At 45.1% G+C, this 26,869-nt stretch overlaps 2 protein-coding genes across 2 annotated transcripts; both read right to left on the bottom strand.

Annotated features, from left to right (window-relative positions):
- Positions 1-2,894: 2,894 nt before the first annotated feature.
- Positions 2,895-6,353, bottom strand: LOC123783500 (T-cell surface glycoprotein CD1a-like). Its single transcript, XM_087866286.1, has 6 exons — positions 6,275-6,353; positions 5,304-5,570; positions 4,372-4,650; positions 3,893-4,171; positions 3,469-3,559; positions 2,895-3,324 (listed from the first exon to the last, which is right to left on the bottom strand). Exons 1-6 carry the CDS (start codon positions 6,333-6,335, stop codon positions 3,240-3,242), a joined length of 1,062 nt encoding a protein of 353 aa, XP_087722412.1. The 5' UTR covers positions 6,336-6,353; the 3' UTR covers positions 2,895-3,239.
- A 7,320-nt stretch (positions 6,354-13,673) lies between these two features.
- LOC123783617 (T-cell surface glycoprotein CD1a-like) lies at positions 13,674-17,049 on the bottom strand. The gene is made up of 6 exons (XM_045784468.2): positions 16,871-17,049; positions 16,049-16,315; positions 15,272-15,550; positions 14,808-15,086; positions 14,385-14,475; positions 13,674-14,237 (listed from the first exon to the last, which is right to left on the bottom strand). Exons 1-6 carry the CDS (start codon positions 16,929-16,931, stop codon positions 14,144-14,146), a joined length of 1,071 nt encoding a protein of 356 aa, XP_045640424.2. The 5' UTR covers positions 16,932-17,049; the 3' UTR covers positions 13,674-14,143.
- Between the last annotated feature and the right edge of the window lie 9,820 nt (positions 17,050-26,869).

Here is a 26,869-nt window from a genome sequence, read left to right as displayed (position 1 = left end):
GTTCAACATAGTACTAGAAGTCCTAGCCTCAGCAATCAGACAACAAAAAGAAATAAAAGGCATCCAAATTGGCAAAGAAGAAGTCAAACTCTCCCTCCTCACAGAGGACATGATACTTTATGTGGAAAACTCAAAAGACTCTACCCCCAAATTACTAGAACTCATACCACAATTCAGCAGTGTGACGGAATACAAAATCAATGCACAGAAATCAGTTGCTTTTCTCTACACTAACAATGTAACTGTAGAAAGAGAAATTAGAGTCAATTGCATTCACAATAGCAACAAAAACCATAAGATACCTAGGAATAAACATAACTAAAGAGGTAAAGGATCTATACTCTAGAAACTACAGAACACTCATGAAAGAAATTGAGGAAGACACAAAAAGTTGGAAAAATATTCCATGCTCATGGAGTGAAAGAATAAACACAGTTAAAATGTCTACCCTGTCCAGAGCAATTTACACTTTCAATGCCATTCCTATTAAAATACCATTGGCATTTTTCAAAGAGGTGGAACAAAAAATCCTAAAATTTGTATGGAACCAGAAAACACCCCGAATCTCCATGGGAATGATGAAAGAGAAAAACAAGGCTGGGGCATCACATTACCTGCCTTCAAGCTGTAGTACAAAGCTGTGATCACCAAGAGACCATGGTACTGACACAAAAACAGACACATAGACCAAAGGAACAGAATAGAGACTCCAGAAATGGACCCTCAATTCTATGATCAAATAATCTTTGACAAAGCAAGAATAAATATCCAATGGAAAAAAGACAGTCTCTTCAATAAATGGTGCTGGGAAAATTGTACAGCTACATATAGAAGAATGAAACTGGACCATTCCCTTAGACCATACATAAAGATAAACTCAGAATGGATAAAAGACCTCAATGTGAGACAGGAATCCCTCAATATCCTAGAGGAGAACATAGGCAGCAACCTCTTCGACATCAGCCACAGTAACTTCTTTCAAGACATGTCTCCAAAGGCAAGTGAAACAAAAGCAAAAATGAATTTTGAGACTTCATCAAGAAAAAAAGCTTCTGCACAGCAAAGGAAACAATCAACAAAACTAAGAGGCAGCCCACGGAATGGGAGAAGATATTTACAAATGACATTATAGATAAAGGGCTGGAATCCAAGATCTGTAAAGAACTTCTCAAACTCAACACCCAAAAAACTAATAACCCAGTTAAAAAATGGGCAGAAGACATGAAGAGACAATTCTCCAAAGAAGACATACAAATGGCCACAGACACATGAAGAAATGTTCAACACCACTAGCCATCAGGGAAATACAAATCAAAACCACAATGCGATACCACCTTACACCAGTTAGAATGGCAAAAATTGGCATGGCGAGAAACAACAAATGTTGGCGAGGGTATGAAGAAAGGAGAACCCTCTCACAGTGTTGGTGGGAATACAAGCTGGTGGAGCCACTCTGGGAAACAGTATGGAGGTTCCTCAAGATGTCAAGAATAGAGGTACCCTATGACCCAGCAATTGTACTACTAGGTATTTACCCCAAGGATAAAGATGTAGTGAAAAGAAGGTGCACATGCACCCCAATGTTCATAGCAGCAATGTCCACAATAGCCAAACTGTGGAAGGAGCTGCGATGCCTTTCACCAGACGAATGGATAAAGAAGATGTGGTCCATACATACAATTGACTATTACTCAGCCATCAAAAAGAATGAAATCTTGCCATTTGCAATGATGTGGGTGGAACTAAAGGGTATTATGCTAAGTGAAATAAGAGAAAGACAAATATGATTTCACTCAGGTGTGGAATTTAAGAAACAAAACAGAGGAACATAGGAGAAGGGTAGGAAAAATGAAATAAGACAAAATCAGGGAGGGAGGCAAACCATAAGAGACTCTTAACTATAGGAAACAAACTGAGGGTTGCTTGAGGAGAGGTGCTTAGGGGAAATGGGGTATTTGGCTTTGGAGAAGCATTTTCCTTGTGTAACCTCCTCCACGCTCCCCTCTCTCTCTCTCTCCCTCTCTCTCTCTCTCCCCTTCTCTTCCTCTCTCCCTCTCTCCCTCCCTCCTCTCTCTACTGTCTTAAATCAGGGCTCCCTCTCATCCACAGCACTCATGATCCATTTCTCCCCCAAGTCATGTCTCTGCACTTCCTACCTTCTGTGATGTGGCCTCTTCTCTGCCTCTAGCTGTGCCGTCTGTTCTGTCAGTCCTCAAATCGATTTCTTGGGTACTCAGAATGATTTTATATTTATCTAGCTGTGTTTAGGGTCCAGGCAAGCTTGGGATCCTCCTCTTATGCCACCATGTTAGCTCCTCCCTGCAAACCCTCTTGTTTCTTTTTCTGTCCTTTCCTTTAACTTTCTGGTGGTGAGACGGCTTCAGATGTACCCTCCTGGCAAGTTTCTTCTACACAATTTCTCTGCCTTGTCGCACACATGTTTTATCTTCAGGCAGCTTCTCTGGTGCTGAAAATGGATTGTACTTGTTTCAGGCTTTATAACCTCACACCTTATCATCCAGAACAAGAGAGAGCATCTCATTCCCCTGCCATCAAGCCCAGGAATCAGGCAACAGGTCCAATCCTACAGATGTCTGCAGTTAAATAAGTGGAATGGTCACAGGCAAAACTGTGTTTCTCCTCAGAGGCTCAGAGACATCAGCAAAGATCCAGAGGAGTGTGAATTCCCTCAGCCAGGTGATAAGACTTTTAACAAGAAGACCATCAACCATCTCAACTACTACCAACATGTCAGGAAGAAAAAGAAGAAGAAAAAGCTATAAATGTGGCATATATTCAACACAGATTTTTATTGAGGACATGTCCCATGCAGGTGAAACACCTTTCCAAGATTACAAATATTAAAAAGACATGGACTTTGTTCTCAAGAATCCTAAGAATTAGAAGGGACAAGGGTCCTAACTGGGGGTAACAAGTGGTGGGAGGTGAGGTGTAGATTTATGAAAGTTCAGGAAAAGGTGGTGGAAATTCTCAACAGGCAGAGACTGCTTCTACTTGTGAATCAGGGAGGGTTCTCTGGAGGAAATGACATCTCATGCTTGTTCCTCCATGCAGGTGCTGGGGCCTCGTTCCATTCAGAGATAAATTTGAGATTTAAGTTCCAGACCAAGTGAGAACAACAAGAACAACAAAATGCTAAATTACACTAAGTGAATGTAGACAACTGATGATTAAGCAGAAATGAAAGACAAAGTTGCACACAGATTGTTACAAGGACATCACCGCTGAGCTGGGTTTAGGTAAACACTGGAACTTGGGATGCTGGGATCTCTGACACTGCACTGAGGTCTCCACCGTGTTTTCCTGGGAACAACAGAGGAGGAAGTCACTCTGTAGCATGTTGACATGAGGACTACAGAGAGAAAGGTCACTGGGAGGAGGGCTGAGGACAGGCTGAAATGTGGGGAGACATGTACGAAGAGCAGGAAGGTGGCTCCAGAGACTTACCAGCACTTCCAGAGCCACAGCACCAGACCTGCCAGAAGCACCACGGGCACTATCACCGCCAGGAAGACCAAGCCCATGGAGTGGGGCTGCTCTGTGTGTTTAGTGCACAGAGGATGTCACTTCCCAACCACCCCGGGTTGAACTGCACCTCCCTGGTCCTCTTTGCTCTTGTCACCCTCTGCCTCACCAACTGCCCTTCCTCCTCTCTCTTCTCCCATCCCTCCTCAGAGATGGAACCTTCACCCAACCCTCTGCATCCTCCCACATCTAGAGGGCCCCCACTCTCAGTTCTCCATCCCTTGGTTTACTGATGTTAGTCATTTTTGGTCTAGAATCCCTAGCAACCCAAATTTTTCATCTGCCTTTCATCCTCTGCTCTAACACCAACCACCCCCTTTCGCAGCCAGGTCCAGCTCTTTCTCACCCCAGTAGAGGACCATGTCCTGGCCTCCTAGACTGCTGTGTCTCACTCGGCAGGACAGGCCAGCTGCCTCCCGGGCCACCACGTCCAGCATCACTCGGAGATACCATGTCCCATCAGCATGGGGCAGGATGTCGCCTCGCTGGGTGCCCCGCTGCTCCTGCTCACCCCGCATCCACATCACCCCCACGGACTTGGGGTAGAAGCCGGAGACGTGGCACACCAGCAGCAGACGGCCTGGACCCGGACTGGGGCCAGTGGACAGCCAGGCCTCTGGCCTCACTGCAGACATAGGACACGAATTCACAGACTGAGAAGGTAGATATTCACATCGCTTTAGATAAACACATCTTTCTACCTCTAGAAACCTGTCACCACCATCCCCTCTCCCTCATGTCCTCATCTTATCCTGAATTTAAATAAAACTTTGCAAATGTATGATTGCAGAATAGAGACTTATGGAGGGAGAGAGCAGGACTGACCTTGCCGCAGGAGATATGCTTTCCCTGCATCAAGAAGACCCAAGAAGAAACGCGGGAGGATGTCATTGATGTGCACGTGGACTATCTTATTAACCACGTAGTACTGATTGAATAGTTTGCAGATCTGCTGAGCCCTACTTCCTCCCTTTGGAGATGGCTGCCATGTCATGTTCTGGAAGTTCACAAGATCTGATCCTTGATAAGCAATCCTCAGGTAGCATTCTAATGCTTTCCCAAAATGCAGCTCACAGCCTTTGACTACCTGTACCTGAAAAGGATCTGGGAAGAGAAATCGTGAGTTACAGGACAGGGGAAGTGAAAGAGATGAAATGAGATGAGTGGAAGCCAAGGATGGTAGAAGCAGAGGGAGAAGTTCAGGTGATTGGAAGGAATGAGTAGACTTTGGCTTGAGGGGAGGCTTAGACAAAGGGGAAGTGGTGGTCACTGGAGGCAGAAGAAGAGGTGAATGATTGAGGAAGGAATAAATGTTGGAGGAGAAACATGAAGGTTGTGGGCAGAGAATAGGGAAGGGCTCAGTGGAAGAGCTGGGGTAAAAACAGTCTAGGGTGCAGGGAGAGCATTGGGTACAGGGAACACATAGAGAGACATCGCTGCTGGAATTGAATGGGGAGAAAAGTACAATTCAAGGAGTCAGTCCAGGAAAGGGGTGGTCATGGGAGACACTAATGAGAAACAGGAGAGCACAGCCTGTTGTCAATGAGAGGAGTGGGAAGTAGCAGAAGACATGAAGCTTTTCAAGAATCACGGTCTGGCTTCTACCCCCCAGCACAACTGGGTGCAATTCAGCTTTATGATGGGGAGATATGAGCTTTAGAAGCCAGTGGAGGTTCTTTCCTAGAGGAAGAAGGAACTCAAGGAGACATACACACCTGCCACTTCCATCCTACCTGCCCATAGGAATCTGAACTCACATTCAAGCTGCCATTGGCGGACATGGTTATGAAATATTGGAGGAAATCCAGTGGAGAATATATGCAAGGACCTTTCCTGTTCCTTCAGCTCCTTATTGCTGAAGTTGCCCTTGGACCAAGGCTGCAGGTAAGTGAAAGCGCCAGTCTTACTGTCCCAGCCATGAGTCTGCAGCTCATCCAGCCAAGCTGAGCCTTGATTTTGCGTCCAGGAACGGTTGTAAAAGGATGAGGTCAGGATCATTCGAATGGAGATCGGCAACTGGAAATCTGTGGAAAAGAACAGATAGACTGGAAGAGGAGGGCACTGGGAAGGAGACAGAAATGAGAAGAAAGTGCTAGGGTTGGGAACCAAAATCTGGAGGACAAGGAAGCCATAGTTGTCTCAGGAGACATGTGGTGCCCCAGAGCCCTGAGCTTCGTACCCAACCCTCAGAGAAGCACACGGCCCTGGGTTTGGGGATGCTCAGGACGGAACCAGGCTGGCACTCTCCCTCCCCAGGTGTGTGCTGGGGAGACCATATCACCAGTGCACACACACACGGACATAAATGCACACATGTGCACACACACCATAAGTGCACAGATGTACGGGAGCACAAACATGCATACACAATCCTACAAACTTACAGCAATGTACATACCCTAACACAAGCGAGCCTACACATGCACATGGACACACGTGCACAAAAACAGACACGCACACACACATGCACATGTACAAACTCATACACATATTAAAACAGACACAGACAGACAGACAAGCACATGTACACACATGATGTACACAGACTTGCACACACACAGATGCACACAAGGCACCCATACACGCAAATTCGTGCATACTTACACACACATATGCACCATACAGACACACAAGGGCATGTACACACATCACACAAAGACTGGCACAAACACACACACACACATGCACACTCACATGTGCACCCACAGGGCAGGGCCAGAGGTCTCACCATCTTCACTGCCACCATCTGGGAGGAGAACCACGAACAACACAAGTTGCAGGAAAAGCATCGTATCTGCAGATGTTCTCTCTTTCTCCGACAAAGTCAGCCTTTGACGGCTGTTCTAACGAACCTACCCACACACAGCACCTCTCCTCTGACTTCCTTCTCCACACACCAGCCTTCCCTGAGTCTCTGCACCAATGCAAATGTGCTCCTCCTTCAATCCTGGACACCTACTCAGACTCTCACTTCCCCTCCTGTTTGACTCTCTTCTCTGGCCTCCATCCTGCTCCCCATCCCCTAATTTAGAGGCTACAGAACAAGTCCTGTGTGGCATAGAAAAGTCATCCCACCTCTCAGGCCTTTTCTTTTCACCCAGTCAGTAACCCATGAAAACATATGGCTCCCAGCACCCAGCCCTGGACCCTGCTGTCACTCTGTCCCTCCTGCCCTGTGACACCCCCATCTATTTCCTTCCTCTTCTCACCCCCCACCCCAGCTCATTCACATCCCTGACTTCTCCCTGCTTGTGTTAAAAAACAAAACCAACCAGGTATATTTGAAGATCGAATTGATTTTATTAAGTGATTCAAGAATTGGGCAGCACCCCATCTGACAAGTAGAGGGGAGCTCCTAGAAGTAGCAAAAATGGGAGGTTTTTATAGGAAGGAGACTGTTAGCAAAAGAAAAGAAAGTCATGTTTCGGGGAAGGTCATCTTCCTTAATTGGGAGAGCAGGGGTGTTATCATTCAGATGATCACCCCTCCCTGGGGCTGTAGAGGGCCCATGTGACAGATCACCTCACTGGTGCCGACCAAAAAATTCCTTACTGATGGGTGAACCTTTCTGGGGGAGGTGGAAACTGCAGTTAGATCAGGGGTAAAGCAAGGTTTAGAGACTTGACCTGGCTCTAGGCACCATTTTGGGCCCATGGGTTTCTTTTTAACATTTGCTCTATTTGCTTATCCAGATTCCCCCGAGATTGCCTGTCTAACAGTATCAGCAACCACCAGCCCACCATGATTCCTAAGGGGGAACCAGTAGCCATCACAGAAACCACAGGACATTGAAACATCTGAAGTATACCTCCTCAGTCTGACCTGCATTCATATATATTCACTCACCAGTCACGTAGCACCTGCTGGATGCAAGCACCGTGCTACACTCGTGAAAATACAGTGTTCGCAGTGCAATCACTGTATGCAAGGAGCTTTCAGTCTACTTGGGAAGAAAAACTCATAAACCAAAAATATACATTTTGGTGTTACTTTTTCTTTTGTTATTTTTTTTAATTCCACTGTAGTTAACCTTTAATTAGTGTTATATTAGTTTCTGGTGTACAATATAGTTATTGAGCAATTCTATATGTTATCAGTGCTCATGAAATAATGTAATGCTAATCCCCTTCAGCAATTTCCCCCATCCCCCACCCACCTCCCCTCTGGGAACCAGCAGTATGTTCTCTGTAGATAAGAGGCTATTTTTTCCTTTGTCACTTTTTCCTTTGTTCCTATGTTTTGTTTCTTAATTCCACATATGAACGAGACCACATGGTATTCGTCTCTGTCTGAATGACTTATATCACTTTCCATCACGCTCTCCAGCTCCAACCATGTTGTTGCAAATGGAGAGACCAGTTATTTTTATGTCTTAGTAATATTCCATTCTGGGTACATCCCACATCTTTTCTCTTTATTCATCTAACCGTGGACACTTGGGTTGATTTCATATGTTGACAATTAGTAAATGATGCTGCAGTAAACATTGGGGTGCTCGTTTCTTTTCTTTTCTTTTTAAAGATTTCATTTATTTATTGGACAGGGAGAGACACAGCGAGAGAGGGAGCACCAGCAGGGGGAGTGGAGAGGGAGAAGCAGGCTTCCCGCTAGTGGGGAGCCCGATGCGGGGCTCGATCCCAGGACCCTGGGTCATGCCCTGAGCTGAAGGCAGATGCTTAACGACTGAGCCAGCCAGGCGCCCCAGGGATGCTAGTTTCTCTTCATTTTAGTGTTTTCACATTCTTTGGGTAAATACCCAATAATACAAAAAAAAATATCTAGTAGTAAAATCCATCGGATCATATAGTAATTCTGTTTTTAATTTTTTGCAGAACCTCCATAGTGTGTTCCAGAGTGGCTGACCAATTCCATTCCTACCAACAGTGTGCAAGGGTCTTTTTTCTTGACATCCTCCTCAATATTTGTTTCTTGTGTTTTTTCCCATTTTTTGTAAATTAACCAGTGTGACAGGTGTAAGGTGATGTCTCGTTGTGGTTTTGATTTGCATTTCCCTGATGATCAGTGATGATGAGAATCTTTTCATCTGCATGTTGGACATCTGAATATCTTCTTTGGAGAAATGTCTCTTCAGGTCTTCTGTCATAGGGTAGTTCTGTTTTTAACTTTTTGAAGAACATCCATGCTGTTTTCCAGAGTGGCTACACCAGTTTTCATCCCCACCAACAGTGTAAGAATGCCGCCCTTTCTCCGCATCCACACCAACATCTGCTGTTTCCTCTGTTGTTAATTTTAGCCATTCTGACAGGTGTGAGGTGATATATCATTGTAGCTTTCATTTGTATTTCCCTGGCGATCAGTGATGTTGAGCTTCTTTTCAGGAGTCTGCCGGCCATCTGCATGTCTTCTTCAGAAAAAGGTCTGTTCATGCTTTCTGCCCATTTCTTAACTAGATTATTAGTTTTACGGGTGTTGATTTTGGTAACTTTTTTCTAGATTTTGGATACTAAACCTTTATCGGATATGTCATTTTTCAAATATCTTCTTCCATTCTGTAGGTTACCTTTCAGGTTTATTGATCATTTCTTTTGCTGTACAGAGGTTTTTATCTTGATGATGTCCCAATAGTTTCTTTTTCTATTCTTTCCCTTGCCCCAGGAGACTTATCTAGTAAGAAATTTCTACAGCCCATATTAAAGAGGTTGCTGCCTGTGTCCTCCTCTAGGATTTTCATGGCTTCCTGTCTCACATTTAGGTCTTTCATCCATTTTGAATTTATTTTTGAGTATGATATAAGAAAGTGGTCCAGTTTCATTCTTCTGCATGTTGCTGTCCAGTTTTCCCAACACTATCTGTTGAAGAGATAGTCTTTTTTCCATTGGATATTCTTTCCTGCTTTCTCAAAGATCGGTTGGCCATAGAGTTGTGGGTCCATTTCTGGGCTCTCCATTCTGTTCCATTGTTCTATGTGTCTGTTTTTCTGCCAGTACCACACCATCTTGATGACTAGAGCTCTGCAATATAGCTTGAATTCCAGAATCATGATGCCTCAAGCTTTGCTTTTTCTTTTTCAAAATTGCTTTGGCTATTTGGAGTCTTTTCTAGTTCCACACAAATTTAAGTTTGTTTGTTCCAGCTCTGTGAAAAATGCTGATTGGTGGGGCAGGGAAATGGCACCAAGCCCCTCTCTTGTCCATAGAGAAGGGATTCCTTGATCCTGATCTCAAGGAAGCCCTCCCAGAAGAGCGAGCAATCTCCCCTTGTGTGTTCCAGGTGTCCCTCAGATCCCGCCGTCACCCTATCTGTGCCCTAACCTTCTGCCCACCAGGCAACACAGCGGCCTTGTGCTCCATCCCAGGCAGGCTTGCTGAGTTTTAAACCTCCAAACATTAGGAACCTGGCATGACAGGTACCCATGCTGGTTGCCTGGGACAGGGTCTCCCCACACTGGGACTGGTGCAGGTTTGTCCCAGACGGGCACTTGCACTGAAGCACAGGGGCATGGACTTTCTAGTAAAGTGCAGCAAAGAACCTGTGTCCAGGTTAGCCACATGCGGCACATGTGTCTCAGTGTCAGTGCTCTGGGGTGGGGGAGGGTAATGTTGCCGACCAGCTCTTTTGTCCCCAGAGAGGTGGCACCATCTCTCCTAGATGAACCGGAAAGGGGGAGACTCACTCTATCCCATGTGTCCCAGGGGATCCTCAGATCATGCTGTCTGTCCCCAGACTTCTGCTCTCCTTCTCCACAAGAGCACAGCAGTGCCTACTGGGCTCCACATTGGCCATGCTTCGGACCTCTAACTCTAGTCCTTGAGCCCCACTGATTGTAAATTTCACAAAAAATCAACCCCTCTTGTTTTCCCGGTCAATGGCTGTGGAAAAGTTTCTTCCTTGTGTGATACCCTGGGTTCTCCCCACTCTCTCTCTCACTCTCTCTCTTCCTCCTCTGTATGAGACCAGGGCTCCCTACCCTCCGCAGAACCCATAATTGTATCTCTCCAAAAGCATGACTCCCCACCTCCAACCTTCCATGATGTGGCCTCTTGTCTCCCTGTGGTTGTGCAGTTTATTCTGTCAGTCCTCAGGTGGATATCTTGGGTGTTCAGAATGATTTGATATTTACCTATCTGTGTTCTAGGGTCGAGGCAAGCTTGGGGTCCTACTACTCCACCATATTAGCTCCTCCCCCTGATCCTCTTGTTTTGTTTTTTCTTTTCTTTATCTTTCTTGCGGTGAGAACACTTTATATCTATGCACTTAGCAAATTTCACATATACAATTTCTCTGCCTTCTTGCATGCAGATTTCATCCTCAGGCTTGCTTCTCTGGTGCTGAAAAACCAATTGTACTTATTTCCATCTTTATACCCTGCACCTTATCATCCAGGATAGGAGAGAGCATCTCTTTCCCCTCCATCGACCACAAGAATCAGACTTCATGGAACCTGTGCCACCTAGAGTAGCTGTCTGGCCCTGCACCATCCCTCTGGGTGAGGATGAGTGGCATCTGTCTGATGATTGGCCTGAACCGCAGCTTACCTGTCTATCCTTAAGCCTGTCTCATTGTCAAGGGTGCATTCTCCTGATGGCCTCAGGCTGATCAGAGCCCAGAGCTGCTCATGAGGGTGGAGTCAACCAACCGAGAACTACATGGTAGCCATGCAAGGATGACAAGGTGGCCTGGAAGTTAGAGAAACAGCCAAGCAGGCTGACCCAGGCAGGAAGACTGTGGAAGCCCCATGATTTGCTTCTCCCCTTCCCATATATTCACCTTTGCCACATCTTCCATTTCAATGATATTTTTCAGAAATATTCACATGTGGGCTGAGAACTTGCATGTGGTCCTTTTGAACATTCTCCTGCCCTGGTCGCCTCCCTCAGCCCCTAAACAAAGTAGAACTAAGTTCCTTTCCCCTACATTGACCCACATTAGCTCCTGTATTAAGAAAATAGAAACACAATGAAAAAGGTAAACAAATCAGGAAAGCAAAACTTTCAGGCTCCAAAGACACGAAAGACCTTTTCCTCCCCACTACTTGACACTAAAAATGTCCCAGCTACATGGCCAGGGCTTGAGAATGGTTTGTTGAGTTAATTAATGAAACTGAGAGTAACTGAAGTCTAGCCATGGACGTCTTCACACGCACTGCCATGGGGGTCGTCGCTCACAAAGGTCCATCTTCATTATTCACGGAGTCTGTCTGTGCTGATTGGCCTGCTACTGACGTGGCTTTGTAACCCCCAGACACATGAGCTCACCACTATTTGCAGAGGCAGGGAGAGGGGCCTGAAAAGTGTCATCCACCTTATGTGTTGCCTGGTGAGACTGAACCAGATCCTCTCTGCCTTCCCATGTTTATTCCCACACTGTAAACACTTTCTTGCTCATGGCCCATTTGGTGCCACATTTTCTGAATTAAATGCTCTTTCTTGGGACGCCTGGGTAGCGCAGTCGTTAAGCGTCTGCCTTCGGCTCAGGGCGTGATCCCGGCATTCCGGGATCGAGTCCCACATCGGGCTCCTCCGCTGGGAGCCTGCTTCTTCCTCTCCCACTCCGCTGCTGTGTTCCCTCTCGCTGGCTGTCTCTCTGTCACATAAATAAATAAAAAAAATCTTAAAAAAAAATAAATGCTCTTTCTTGGTGATTTTAGTATTTAAAAAGTTTGTGAGGCCCAGAGCTTCAGGGCTAAATGCTGTCCTAAGCACAAGAAGGTGGAATGTGCCTCATGACAAAACACGTGTGCAGGTGCGGCTCGCTCAGGCTTCCTATGCAGAGCTGTGGGCCATGAGGTCAGAGGTAATGAATTACCAATTAGTGAATCCAGGAAAAGGAATAGGACATTCATGACACCTATGTGGAGTCACTCCAGAGAGTGCCAAAGTAACACCTAGACACTAGGATAACACCAAGGAGAAGGGGAGAAAGAAACTATACTTGCGGATTCAGGAGATGATGACTATTTCTCGTTTGTTTCTAAAAGCACCATGGGCAACAGCTGTGGGGCTAAACCCAAAGACGCTGGTGATCACAGTTCCCAAGCTGGGAAATGTTGCACTTCTGAGCTAGTATTTCAGCATAGGGAAATATGGCACGCAATGAATTATTTAGAAATACATATATATTATCATATGGTTTCACTCATTTATGGAACATAAGAACTAGGAAGATCGGTAGGGGAAGAAAGGGATAAAGAAAGGGGGGGTAATCAGAAGGGGGAATGAAATATGAGAGACTATGGACTCTGGGAAACTGAGGGCTTCAGAGGGGAGGGGGGTGGGGGAATGGGACAGGCTGGTGATGGGTAGTAAGGAGGGCACGTATTGCATGGTGCACTGGGTGTTATACGCAACTAATGAGTCATGGAACTTTACATCAAAAACCAGGGATGTCTGTATGGTGACTAACATAATGTAATAAAAAAATATTATTATTAAAAAAATTTTAAAAATAGAAATATATATATATTAAGAAGCTGTCTTTAAGCAGAAACACACATGAATCCAGGCTGTGTACTCACCAGTTGGAAAGTGTTGTACACAGAGGCTCCTTGGAACCCAACCCCAGATGTCCCCCAGGAGCCATGGCTCCGTGTCCGTGACCTCAGGGACGGTAACACGGCAGTCATGAATGCCAGGGGCACCGTATGCATGCTCCTTGCTGGGTCCACATTCACTCCTGAGCACAACACTCCGGTTTTCTTTCCTGGAGCGTGTCATTTTTGTACAGAGACACACGGGCACGGCTACGTCTCAGGCATCACCTTATTCAGTGCCTCTCACATTTGATGACTCTGTGAACTCCCTGCCGACTTTGCTAAAAGGCGAGGTGTGATTCCGCGAGTCTCAGCTGAGACCAAGACCCTATATTTCTAACAAACCCAAGGTGACCGCTCTGCTGCTGTCCCTGAGCCCCACGAACAGCAAGCCTCCTGCCTTCCTGTTTGGATTCAGAACACTGGGAGCAACAGCTCGGCTCGAATAGCTGTCTGCAGTAAATAACTGGCATGTTCACAGGTAAAACTGTGTTTCTCCTCAGGGCCTCAGAGATGACACAAGGAACCATGACGACGTGAAGTCCCTTGGTCAAATGGGAAGACTTGTAACAAGAAGAGCATCAAACATCTTAACGACTATAAACAGGTCGGGAGGGAAAAGAAGAAAACCTATAAATTGGGCAAAAATCCAACAGAGGTTTTTACTGGGCACATATTCCAGGTGAGACACCTTGCCAAGGATGCAAATAGTTGAAAACAAAACAACAAAACAAAACAAAACAAAACATGGACTTCGATCTCAAGAGGCCTAAGCATTAGAAGGAGAGAAGGGACCTCACTGGGGACAACACTGGGTGGGGTCAGAAATAGATTTGCCAAAGTGCAACGAGACGTTGAGGGAATTTTCACCAGGCAGACACTGCGTCCACTGGTAAATCAGGGAAGGCTCTGAGGAACTGAGGTTTGATGCCTGACGTCCCATGCGGGTGCTGGGACTTTATTCCACCAGAGTTCGGTCTTGAATTTTAAAGTCCCAGAATCAGCTCACAAGCAAATCCCAGTAAATTACACTGAGCTTATACTGACAGCAGATCGTTAAGCAGAACTGAAGGACAAAGCTGCACACAGACAGTTGCAAGGACGTTACTACTGAGCTGGGTTTAGGTAAGTACTGGAGCCTGGGCTGCTGGGATCTCGCTCAGAACGGAGGTCAGTGCATGGACATCTCCAGTGCGTTTTCCTGGGAGGAACAGAGGAGGAGTCAGTCTGCAGCAGGTGGCGGTGAGGACTGCAGAGGGGAAGAGCACTGGGAGCAGGAGGGCTGAGGACAGACTGAAAGGTGGAGAGACACATGGGAAAGAGCAGGAAGGTGGCTCCAGAGACTTACCAGCGCTTCCAGAGCCACAGCGCCAGACCTGCCAGAAGCACCACGGGCACTATCACCACCAGGAAGACCAAGCCCATGGAGTGGGGCTGCTCTGTGGGTTTGGAGAACAGACGGTATCACTTCCCATCCACCCCAGGTTGACCTGCACCTCCCTGGTCCTCTTTGCTCCTGTCACCCTCTGCCTCACCAACTGCCCTTCCTCCTCTCTCTTCTCCCATCCCTCCTCAGAGATGGACCTTCACCCAACCCTCTGCATCCTCCCACATCTAGAGGGCCCCCACCTTTAGCTCTCTATCCCTTGGTTTACTGATTTTAGTCATTTTTGGTCTAGAATCCCTAGCAACCCAGATTTTTCATCTGCTTCTCATCCTCTGCTCTAACACCAACCACCCCGTTTCGCAGCCAGGTCCAGCTCTTTCTCACCCCAGTAGAGGACCATGTCCTGGCCTCCTAGACTGCTGTGTCTCACTCGGCAGGACAGGCCAGCTGCCTCCGTGGCTTTCACATCCAAGGACATCTGAAGATACCACGTCCCATCAGCATGGGGCAGGACGTCGCCTCGCTGGGTGCCCCGCTGCTCCTGCTCACCCCGCATCCACATCACCCACACGGGCTTGGGGTAGAAGCCAGAGACGTGGCACACCAGCAGCAGATGGCCGGGACCAGGACTGGGGCCAGCGGACAGCCAGGCCTCTGGCCTCACTGCAGACACAGGAGATATTCACAGACTGAGAGGGTAGATCTTCACATCACTTTAAATAATCACATCTTTCTACCTCTAGAATTCTGTCACCAACCACCCCCCCCCCCGGCTCCTTCCTTGAGGGAATAATGCAAATTTAGGAGTGCAGAGTAGAGAATTCATGGAGGGTGGGAGCAGGACTGACCTTGTCGCTGGAGATCTGCCTTCCCCGCATCAAGAAGACTCAAGAGGAACTGGGGGCAGGAGTCACTAAAGAGTGTGTGTAGTCCCTCATTGAACACATGGTACTGATTGAATAGTTTGCAGACCTCCTGAGCCCTACTTCCTCCCTCTGGAGATGGCCACCATGTCAAGTTCTGGAAGCTCACGAGATCTGCCCCTTGATAAGCAATCCGCACGAATCCTACTGATGCTTCCCCAAAGTGTAGCTCACAGCCTTCTGACAGCTGCACCTGAAATGGATCTGGGGAAGAGAAGTTGTGAGTTACAGGACAGGGGGAGTGAAGGAGATGAAATAAGATGAGTGGAATCCCTGAAGGGCAGAAGCAGAGGGGAAAGTTCATGGGATTGGAGGGAATGGAGTACATTGTGGGTTAACAGAGGCTCACACAAAGAGGAAGTTGTAGTCACTGGAGGCAGAGGAAGAGGTGAATGATAGAGGAAGGAACAAAGGTTGGGGGAGAGACATGAAGTGTGTGGGCAGAGGATAGGGAAGGGCTCGCAGGAGATCTGGGGATAAAAACAATCCAGGGTTAAGGGAGTTTAGTGCGGTACCGGGAAAGCATGGACAGACTTTGCTGCTAGGATTGAATGGGGAGAAAAGCATAGTTCAATCGTCAGTCACAGAGTGAGGGACCAGGGGGTGCCTGGTTGGAGGCCAGGGAAAGTGGTGGTCATGGGAGACAAGACACACACACACTTGCCACCTCCATCCCTCCTTCCCTGAGGAAACTGAACTTACATTCAAGCTGCCAGTGTCGGACATGGTCTTGAAACACTTGACGTAATCCAATGTAGTATGTGTACAACAACTTCTCCAATTTCCTCAGCTGCTCAGTGCTCCAGTTGCCCCTGGACCAAGGCCAAAGGAAAATGAAAGCGCCAGTCTTGTTGTCCCAGCCATGAGTCTGCAGCTCATCCAGCCAAGCTGAACCCATATTCTGTGTCCGGAAATGGTTGTAAAAGGATGAAGTCAGGATGATTCGGAGGGAGATTGGCTCCTGGAAGCCTGTGGAAAAAGAACAGATTGACTTTGGAAGAGGAGGTCATTGGGAAAGAGAGAGAAAGGAGAAGAAGGTGGCAGAGAGGGGAACCAAAATCTGGAGGACAGGAAGACATGGCTGTCTCAGGAGACATGTGCTGCCCCAGAGCCCCCGACTTCATACTCACCCTTCAGAAGAGCACAGGGCACTGGAGTCAGGGACGCTCAGGGAGGAACCGGGCTGGCACTCTCCCTCCCCAGCTATCTGGTGGGGACCCACTCCACAAATGGTCACATACACTCACGAACAAACACATTTACAAACTCTTACAAATTTACACAACTTTACACACTCTTACACAAACATACACAGATACAAATGCACACGTGTGTACAGACACAGAAACACTCATACATGCATATACAAACACAGACATACAGGCACACGCAGAGTTGCACACCTATACACAAATACACACAAACTCATACATGCTTACACACATATGCACACATACAGACACACAGGCATATGTACACACATCACACACGCATGCACCCACAGGGCAGGGCCGGAGGTCTCACCATCTTCACTGTCACCACCTGCGAGGAGAACCGCCAGCAGCACAAGTTGCAGGAACAGCATCGTACTTGCAGATGTTCTTTCTTTCTCTTAGAAAGTAGGTCTTTGACGTGTGTTCTACCCAACCTACCCTAGACACAGCACCTCTCTTCTGACTTCCTTCTCTGAGCACAAGCCTTCCCTGAATCTCTGCGACAATGCAATTGTGCTCCTCCCTCCACTCTGGACACCTACTCAGACTCTCACTTCCCCTCCTGCTCTGACTCTTCTTCTGGCTTCCAGCTTCTCCCTGTCACCAGCTTCCATCCTGCTCCCTCTCCCCTAGTTCAAATGCTACATAACAACAGTCCTGTGTGGCGTGGAAAAGTCACTCCACCTGTCGTGCCTTCTCTTCTCATCCAGACAGTAACCCATAAAAACACACAGCTCCCTGCACCCAGCACTGGAACCTGCTGTCAATGGGGCAGCACCCCTTCTTGCAGATAGAGGGGAGCTCTGAAGAGTGGTATAAATGGGAGGTTTGTGTAGGAAGGAAGGTGGCAAAAGAAGAGAAAGGAGTGTTTCAGGGAAGGTCACATTGCCTTAATTGGTAAAGCAGGGAATCTTACCATGCAGATGACCTCCCCTCCTTGGGGGTGGAGAGGGCCCATGTGACAGAGTATCTCCCTGGTGAACATTTCTGGGGCTGTGGGAACCATAGTTAGGTTAGGGATTAAACAAGACTAGGGGACTTGGCCTGGACCAAGGTGCCATTTTAGGCCTCTGGGTTTCTTTTTAACAGTTGTCCTATTTGCTTCTCCAGATTCCCCCATGATTCCTTGCGTAACAGTATCAGCAACCACCAGTTCACCGTGATTCTTAGGGGGGAACAAGTAGCCATCACAGAGACCACAGGACATTGAAACATCTGCAGAATACCTCCCTTCATCAGACCTGCATTAATATATATTCACTCACCAGTCACTTAGCACCTGCCTGGACCCAAGCACCGTGCTACACTCATGAAAATACAGTGTTTGCAGAGCAATCACTGTATGCAAGGAGATTTCAGTCTACTTGGGAAGAACCACCATAAATGAAGAACCATGCATTTTGGTGTGCTGAGTTTTATTATAATGTGCAAACTCTAGACAAACACACGTCTGCCGGAAAGAATATATTCTAAAGTGGCGACCCTTGCTGATGTTCGCTCACTCAGAATCTTGACTCACTGTTGGGCCCCAGGTGTTTCTACTCCCTTGCGAGCCCCACATCTAACTGAGGGCCTGGCAAGTGGGAGGTGCTCCTTAATTATTTTTCAATTATTGAATAATTCAGTTCCGGGATCCACTTACTCTTAAATATTATGGAGATCTTCAACATAAAACTTTTTAAGCATCACAAAGTCTTAGTGGTAATCCTACTGGATGAAATGAGAGTCTTACACATTTCTTCTTGAGAATAAAGCCATATGCCAATAATCAGGAGGTTTACACAGAGAGTCCCGCTATAAATCTCCTCTTCCTTGTCATACAAAAAAACATGAGCATTTGTAGCAGGTGAAGTTAGTAGAGTGTTCTAGAATCACATATCCAGATTCCCTTCTTAGTGTTCCTGCTCGAATGTTCTATGCTTGTCTTATCATGATCTGGCCTCTTCTAGACATGACGACCTTCCTCCTTCATGGTGTTCTTAAGTGTCTAAAGGCTCCTCGATATTTCTTTGTGCTTTATGTCTGGATAAATGTGTTTGAGCTATTTGTCTTGTTGTGTCTTGGCTAACAAGTAAACAGAAGTAATCTCAGGCTAATGTTAAAAAGATAATATTTTTTTGGAAATAGTCAATTGGAATATAGAGAGAGCTCCCTCCCATAGTTAAGATTTTGAAAAGCAGGATCATCAAAATCATGTCTTTGAATCCATCAGAGCTAAAGGATCAGGGCAACTTGTTAACCTGAAATCCTGGGACAAACAGACTCCTCCAAGGAAATAGGAGATGCGAACCCTTGCTTTCTTGGGGCAGTTGCTCTATAAGTCAGAAAGAAGAATTCAGCTAAAAATGTTAACCAATGACTGAGGTTAGCATGAGCACCTGGGTCCCTGAGAGTCACAGACTCAGGAAATCCACTGTATCTCTAGGCTTTTTTCAGTCAACCTCACCGGGAGCTCCTAACAGATTGGGGTCCAGACAACTGCTCTTTCCTAGTGCAAACCTGAGGCCTGCGAGGACCTGCTGCCTGAGAAGGGCAGAAGGCCACCATCTGCAAAACGAATGAAGCCTTCCCCAGGTATGGGAAGGGCAGGGAACCCCACCGCCTCAGGGCACAGGTGAAGACACAGGGCTGCTGGGGGAAAGGGTTCCTGCAGGGAGAGACAGTCACACACCCTGTCCCAGACCAAGAGGCTCCATCTGCTGAGGGAAAGGTGGGAACCCTTAGAAGGCCCAGCCCCAAAACTGAAAAACAAAGCACCTGGCTGAGGATGAAATGAACCAGAACAGAACTAGTGTCCCGCTCTCTGTCCCAAGCCGGCTGGTCAGCAGGGTACCAAGAGCTGCTCTGCCGGTGGCGGGGCGAGAGTCTGAAGTTACATCCCCATGGGGCTCTTCCTCTTCGAAAATCGAAGCCCAGATGATGTCATGAACTGAGTTCCCACACTGGGGCTTCACACTGGGACTTCCTACCCAATCTAATTACAGTTTCAACCTCCCCCAGATTTTGTCCTTAACCACTCAGGCAGGAAACTCTTCTTTCCACCAGCACTACTGAATCTGTCACCTGGGTCCTCTCCATCCCCCACAGGCAGATGAGGTCATGTGTGTCATAAGACCTCTTACTTTTCTCCAAGAAAACAGGTCTGACTCCTCAAACAATGCTCTCTTGCTACTAACTCCCTGGCCCCAACCTCTCTCTACAAAAACCTTCCATTCTGTAAACTCCTCTGAGCGCTCCCCTGTGTGCCAGATGGGGAGTCTCCTGATTCATGGATCACCTAATAAAGCCAATTAGATCTTCACATATATGCGGTTGACGTTTCTTATCGAACAGTTCTGGAGTTTGACTCTGGGTGATTAATGTAGACCTGAGAAAGGAAGGAGATTGGAGGAAGAGATTATTCCTCATATCTTAAACATCGGCACACAGAGCTGCTTCTCATACCTGTTGGGACCACTCTCAGAATACGTTTACCATACAAATAGGAAAAGCTGAATAAGTGAGGAAATGAATGATGAATGGATGTATTGTGTCAAGAAGAATCCCATGGTGGGGCGCCTGGGTGGCACAGCGGTTAAGCGTCTGCCTTCGGCTCAGGGCGTAATCCCGGCGTTATGGGATTGAGCCCCACATCGGGCTCCTCCACTATGAGCCTGCTTCTTCCTCTCCCACTCCCCCTGCTTGTGTTCCCTCTCTCGCTGGCTGTCTCTATCTCTGTCGAATAAATAAATAAAATCTTAAAAAAAAAAAAAAAGAAGAATTCCATGGAAAATTTCTTACATTTTGGGTATTTAACTGTCTTCGCCATGACACTTCCTGGTCTGTTACATGTGCAGCTTTTCCTTTCATCTGTAGGAAAACACTGGATTGTAAATATTTGTCAGTCACTAATCAGCAGCAGACCCAGCACCTCAATTCCTGACCAGTGTTCTGTTAGAAATCCATAAAAACACCCAGGACAAGGATTGCTCCAGATGTCAGGGCTAACACACAGACAGGCAAGGACTGTCACAAGATGAGAACACATGAAAAAAAAGCAAACAGGCAAAAAAAAAGAATAGAGGAATACTTTCAAGAATCAAAGGAAAGGAAGAAGGAAGGGAGGAGGAAACGTGCAAGGAAGAGAGACATTGGCCCAACATCTTCTGGGGGCCACATCCATCTCTATCTCAGGGGAGCTACCAGTCAAAAAGGATAGAAATACACCTTGTTGGGTTGAAGCCATGTGGGGATTATATTGGCTGATGGAACTGGGGAACGTAGGGTCACTGGGGATCCAGTATCTTCTGTGGGTTTGTGTGTCTGCCTTCACTTTCCCGATGCTTTGGTTTTGTTGTTGCTGCTGTTCTCGGCATCACTGAAGTATGGTGACAAATGAACATTGGACCTCTGGACAGTGTGCAGCTTTCCAGCTGCCCAGGGAGGAAGGCTGGGAGGCACCACGGGCCATGCGGGCCCTCGCTGGCTCTAACAGGTGCAGCAGGGCCTGTGACGGGACATGAACGAAGGTCCTCCTGAGGAAAGTCTTCCAGCAACTCCTCAGAGAGGACAGCCTGAGGAGCCACGGGAGCCCGGGGCACATGGGACGTGCAGGGAGCTGATGCTCACGTCCTTACCTGAATGTCCCCAGTGAGGGCAAGCAGCATTCCGGAAAGAAAATGCAGAACCGGTCAAGAAAACTTCTATTGAAGCAAATCATGAAAATTAATCTCTTTATTAGCATTCCTCGCATGTTTGAATACTTTTTTATTTGCTGGGCAATAAACTCTGCTTTCTTTTTAAGAACATAAAATGAAGTAACCACGCCGTTTTAGAGTATGTGTACATGGAGACATGGTGCCCAGGACCAGGCCAGTTAGCTCGGCCACAGCTTCACATCCTAACCCTCTTCTTTCCTTTTTTTTTTCTTTAAAAAAAAGTTTTTTTAATTCCAGTTAGTAAACATACCGTGAATATTAGTTTCAGGTGTAGAATTCCGTAATTCATCACCTACATACAAGACCCAGTGCTCATCACAAGTGCCCTCCTTATTACCCATCGCCCGTCTAGCCCATCCCCACCTACCTCCCTCCATCAACCCTCAGTCTGTTCTCCATCTTTAAGAGTCTCTTTTATGGTTTGCCCCTCTCTCTTTTTTTCCTCCGGTGTTCACCTGTTTTGTTTCTTAAATTCACATATGAGTGAAATCATATGGTATTTGTCTTTCTCTTACTGACTTATTTCACTGAGCAGAGTACAGTCTAACTCCATCCACCTCTTTGTATATGGCAAGATCTCATTCTTTATTATGGCTGAATAATCTTCGTGTGTGTGTGTGTGTGTGTGTGTGTGTGTGTGTGTGTGTGTGTGTATCTCACATCTTCTTTATCCATTCATCAGTCAACAGACATTTGGGCTCTTTCCGGTACTTGGCTATTGTCGATAAATGCTGCTATAAATCTCAGGGTGCTTATGTCCCTTTGAATCAGTGTTTTGTATCTTTTGGGTAAATACCTAGTAGTGCAATTGTTGAGTCACAGGGTAAGTTCTGTTTTTAACTTTTTGAAGACATCCATACTGTTTTCCAAAGTGGCTACACCAGTTTTCATTCCCACCAACAGTGCAAGAATGCCCCCCTTTCTCCGCATCCTCACCAATATCTGGTGTTTTCTGTGTTGTTAATTTTAGCCATTCTGACAGGTGTGAGCTGATATCTCATTGCAGTTTTCATTTATATTTCACTGATGATCGGTGACGTTGAGCGTCTTTTCATGTGACTCCTCGCCATCTGCATGTCTTTTTCAGAAAAATGTCCATTCATGTCTTCTGTCCATTTCTTAACTGGATCATTAGTGTTATGGGTGTTGATTTTGGTAAGTTCTTTATAGATTTTGGATACTAACTCTTTCTCAGATGTGTCATTTTTCAAATATCTTCTTCCATTCTGAAGGCAGCCTTTTAGTTTTGTTTATTGTTTCTTTCACTGTGCAGAAGGGTTTTATCTTGACGATGTCCCAATAGTTTCTTTTTCTGTTCTTTCCCTTGTCTCGGGGGACCTATCTAGTAAGAAGTTTCTATGGCCTATATTAAAGTGGTTGCTGCCTGTGTTCTCCTCTAGGATTTTCATGGTTTCTGATCTCACATTTAGGTCTTTCATCCATTTTGAATTTATTTTTGAGTATGGTGTAAGAAAGTGGTCCAGTTTCATTCTTCTGTATGTTGCCCTCTAGTTTTCCCAACACCACCTGTTGAAGAGATAGTCTTTTTTCCACTGGATATTCTTTCCTATTTTCTCAAAGATTAGTTGACCATAGAGTTGAGGGTCCATTTCTGGGCTCTCTATTCTGTTCCATTGATCTATGCATCTGTTTTTTTTACCAGTACCATACCATCTTTTGACTAGAGCTTTGTAATAGAGCTTGAATTCCAGAATCGTGATGCCTCAAGCTTTGCTTTTTCTTTTTCAAAATTGCTTTGGCTATTTGGGGTCTTTTCTAGTTCCATACAAATTTTAGGTTTGTTTGCTCCAGTTGTGTGAAAAATGTTGGTGGCATTTTGATAGGGATTGCATTAAATGTGTAGATTGCTTTGGGGAGTATAGGTATTTTGACAATATTTGTTTTTCCAATTCATGAGCATGGAATGTTTTTCCATTTCTTTGTGTCATCATCAATTTCTTCATCAGTGTTCTATAGTTATCAGAGCACAGGACTTTTCTCACCTTGTTTAGGTTTATTTCTTTTTTTATAATAATTTTTTATTATATTATGTTAGTCACCATACAGTACATCCCGAGTTTTTGATTTAGGTTTATTTCTATATATCTTATGGGGTTTGGTACAATTTCAAATGGGATGGATTCCTTGATTTCTCTTTTTCTGTTTATTATTGGTGTGGAGAAATGCATCAGATTTCTGTGCATTAATTTTGTATCCTGTGACTTTATTGAATTCACATATCAGTTCTAGCAATTTTTTGGTGGAGTCTTTCAGGTTTGCTATATAGATATCATGCAGTCTGTGAATAGAGAAAGCTTGAGTTCTTCCTTGCCAATTTAGATGCCTTTTGTTTCTTTTTATTGTCTGATTGTTGAGGCTAAGGACTTGCACTGCTTTGTTAAGTCAAAATGGCTAGAGTGAATATCCCTGTCTTGTTCCTGACCATAGAGGAAATGCTCTCAGTTTTTCCCCATTGAGGATGATTTTAGCTGTAGGTCTTTCATATATGGCTTTTATGATGTTGAGGTATGTTCCTTCTATCCCTACTTTCTTGAGGGTTTTTTTTTAAATCAAGAAATGGTACTTTTTCTGCATCTAAAGAGGTCATATGATTCCTATCCTTTCTTTTATTAATGTGGTGTATCATGTTGATTGATTTGGGGATATTGAACCACCCCTGCAGTCCAGGAGTAAATCCCACTGCATTGTGGTGAATGATTGTTTTAAAGGACTGTTAGATTCAATCTGCTAGTCTCTTGTTGAGAATTTTTACAGCCATGTTCATCAGGGATGTTGGCTTCTAATTCTCCTTCTTACTGGGGTCTTTCTCTGGTTTGGAATCAAAGTAATGCTGGCTTCATGGAATCCGTTTGTATTCTTCCTTCCATTTCTAGTTTTTGGATCAGTTTGAGAAGAATTGCCATTAACCCTTCTTTACATATTTGGTACAATTCCCCTGGGAAGCCATCTGGTGCTGGGCTTTTGCTTGTAGGGAGATTTTTGATTACTGATTCAATTTCTTTGCCTGTTATCGGTCTGTTCCATTTTTCTATTTCTTCCTATTGCAGATTTGGTAGTGCATATGTTTCTAGGAATTTACCCATTTCTTCCAGATTGCCTCATTTGTTGGCATATGACTCTTCATAGTATTCTCTTATAATTGTTTGTATTTTATGACCTCTCCATTTTCGTTAATTATTTTATTTATTGGGTTCCTTTCTCTTTTCCTTTTGATAATTCTGGCTAGGGCTTTATCAATTTTATTAATTCTTTCAAAGAACCCACTTCTGGTTTCTATGATCTGTTCTACTGTTATTTGTTTGTTTCTATATCATTTATTTCTGCTCTAATCATTATAATCCCCCTTCTTCTGCTGGCTTTAAGCTTTATTTGCTATTCCTTTTCTAGCTCCTTTAGGTGTAAGGTAGGGTTGTATAGTTGAGACTTTCTCACTTCTTCACGTAGGCCTGTATTGCTATATACTTCTTCCTTATGTACACTTTGCTGCATCCCAAAGTTGTGGATGGTCATTTTCTCATTTTCATTTGTTTTCATGCACTGTTTTATTTCTTCTTTAATTTCCTGGTTGATTCATTTATTCTTCAGTAGGATGTTCTTTAATCTCCATGTGTTTTTGGTCTTTTCAAATTTTTTCTTGTGGTTGACATCAAGTCTCATAGTGTTGTGGTCAGAAAATATCTGTCATGTGACCTCAATCTTTTTGTACATATTGAGGCCTGATTTGTGACTCAGTGTGTGGTCTATTCTGGAGAATGCCCCCTGTGCACTTGAAAAGAATGTGTATTCTGCTGCTTTTATATCAAATGTTCTGAGTATTAAGTTTAGCCGGTCCAGGGTGTCATTCAAAGCCATTGTTTCCTTGTTGATCTTCTGCTTAGATGATCTGTCCACTGCTGTAAGTGGAGTGTTAAAAGTCCCCTACTAGGGGCGCCTGGGTGGCACAGCGGTGAAGCGTCTGCCTTCGGCTCAGGGCATGATCCCGGCGTTCTGGGATCGAGCCCCACATCGGGCTCCTCCGCTAGGAGCCTGCTTCTTCCTCTCCCACTCCCCCTGCTTGTGTTCCCTCTCTCGCTGACTGTCTCTATCTCTGTCGAATAAATAAATAAAATCTTTAAAAAAAAAAGTCCCCTACTAATATTGTAGTATTATTAATGAGTTCTTTTAAGTTTGTAATTAATTGGTTTACATATTTGGGTGCTTCCAAATTGGAGGCATCGATATTTACAATTGTTTGATCTTCTGTTGGGTAGACCCCTTTTATATAATACAGTGCCTTTCTTCATCTCTTATTACAGTCTTTGGTGCAATATCTACTTTGTCTGATTAAGTAATGTTAATCCAGCTTACTTTTGACATCCATTAGTATGATGAATGGTTCTCCATCCCCTCACTTTTAATCTGCATGTGACTTTAAGTCTACAATGGGTCCCTTGTGACAGCATATAGATGGGTCTTTTTTTTCATCCATTCTGACATCCTATGTCTTTTGATTGGAGCATTTAGTCCATTTATATTCAGAGTGATTATTGAATAGATATAGATTTAGTGCTATTTTATAACCTGTTTTGTTTCTGTTTCTGGAGATCTTCTCTGTTTCTTTCTAGTATTTGTCATGTTTGCTCTTTTTTTCCCACTCAAAGAGTCCCTATTAATATTTCTTGCAAGGCTGGCTTGGTGGTCATGAACTCCTTTAGTTTTTGTTTGTCTGGGAAACTATTTATTTCTCTTTCAATTCTGAATGACAGCCTTGCTGCATAGAGTATTCTTGGCTGCATATTTTTCCCATTCAGCACATTCAATTTATCATTCCACTTTCTCCGGCCTGCCAAGTTTCTGTGGAGAGATCTGCTACTAACCTTATTTGTCCTCCCTTGTAAGCTAGGGACTTCTTCTGTCTTGCTGCTATTTGGATTTTTTTTATTTATATTTTGCTCACTTAACTATGATATGTCTTAGTGTTGGTCTCCTTTTGAAGATTTAGATGTGAGTTCTCTGTGTCTTCTAGCTTTGAATGTCTGTTTCCTTCCCCAGTGCAAGGAAGTTTTCAGTTATAATTTGCTCAAATAAACCTTCTGCCTCCTTTTTCCTCTCTTCTTCTTGAATTCCTAAGACATGAATTTTTTTTACATTTTATGGAGTCACTGAGCTCCCTAAGTCTATATTTGTGATCCAATATTTTTCTTTCCCTCTTCTTCTCAGCCTCATTATTTTCTATAGTTCTATCCTCCATATCGCTTCTTCATTCTTCTGCTTCTTGCATTCTTGTAGTCATTACATCCATTTGGTTTCACATCTCGGTTACAGCATTTTTTTTATTTTGGCCTGACTAGTTTTTAGGTCTTTTATTTCTGCTGTAAGGGACACTGGGTGTCTTCTATGCTATTCTCAAGCCAGGTAGTATCCCTATGATTTTTTTTTTAAGATTTTATTTATTTATTCGACAGAGATAGAGACAGCCAGCGAGAGAGGGAACACAAGCAGGGGGAGTGGGAGAGGAAGAAGCAGGCTCATAGCAGAGGAGCCTGATGTGGGGCTCGATCCCAGAACACCGGGATCACGCCCTGAGCTGAAGGCAGACGCTTAACCGCTGT

The sequence above is a fragment of the Ursus americanus genome, chromosome 2 (genome assembly GCF_024610735.1).
Source record: "Ursus americanus isolate L20-20 chromosome 2, mUrsAme1.1.p, whole genome shotgun sequence".
Taxonomy (NCBI): Eukaryota; Metazoa; Chordata; class Mammalia; order Carnivora; family Ursidae; genus Ursus; species Ursus americanus.
The sequence above is the reverse complement of the archived record's forward strand: the minus strand, read 5'-3'. Positions and strand labels throughout refer to the sequence as shown.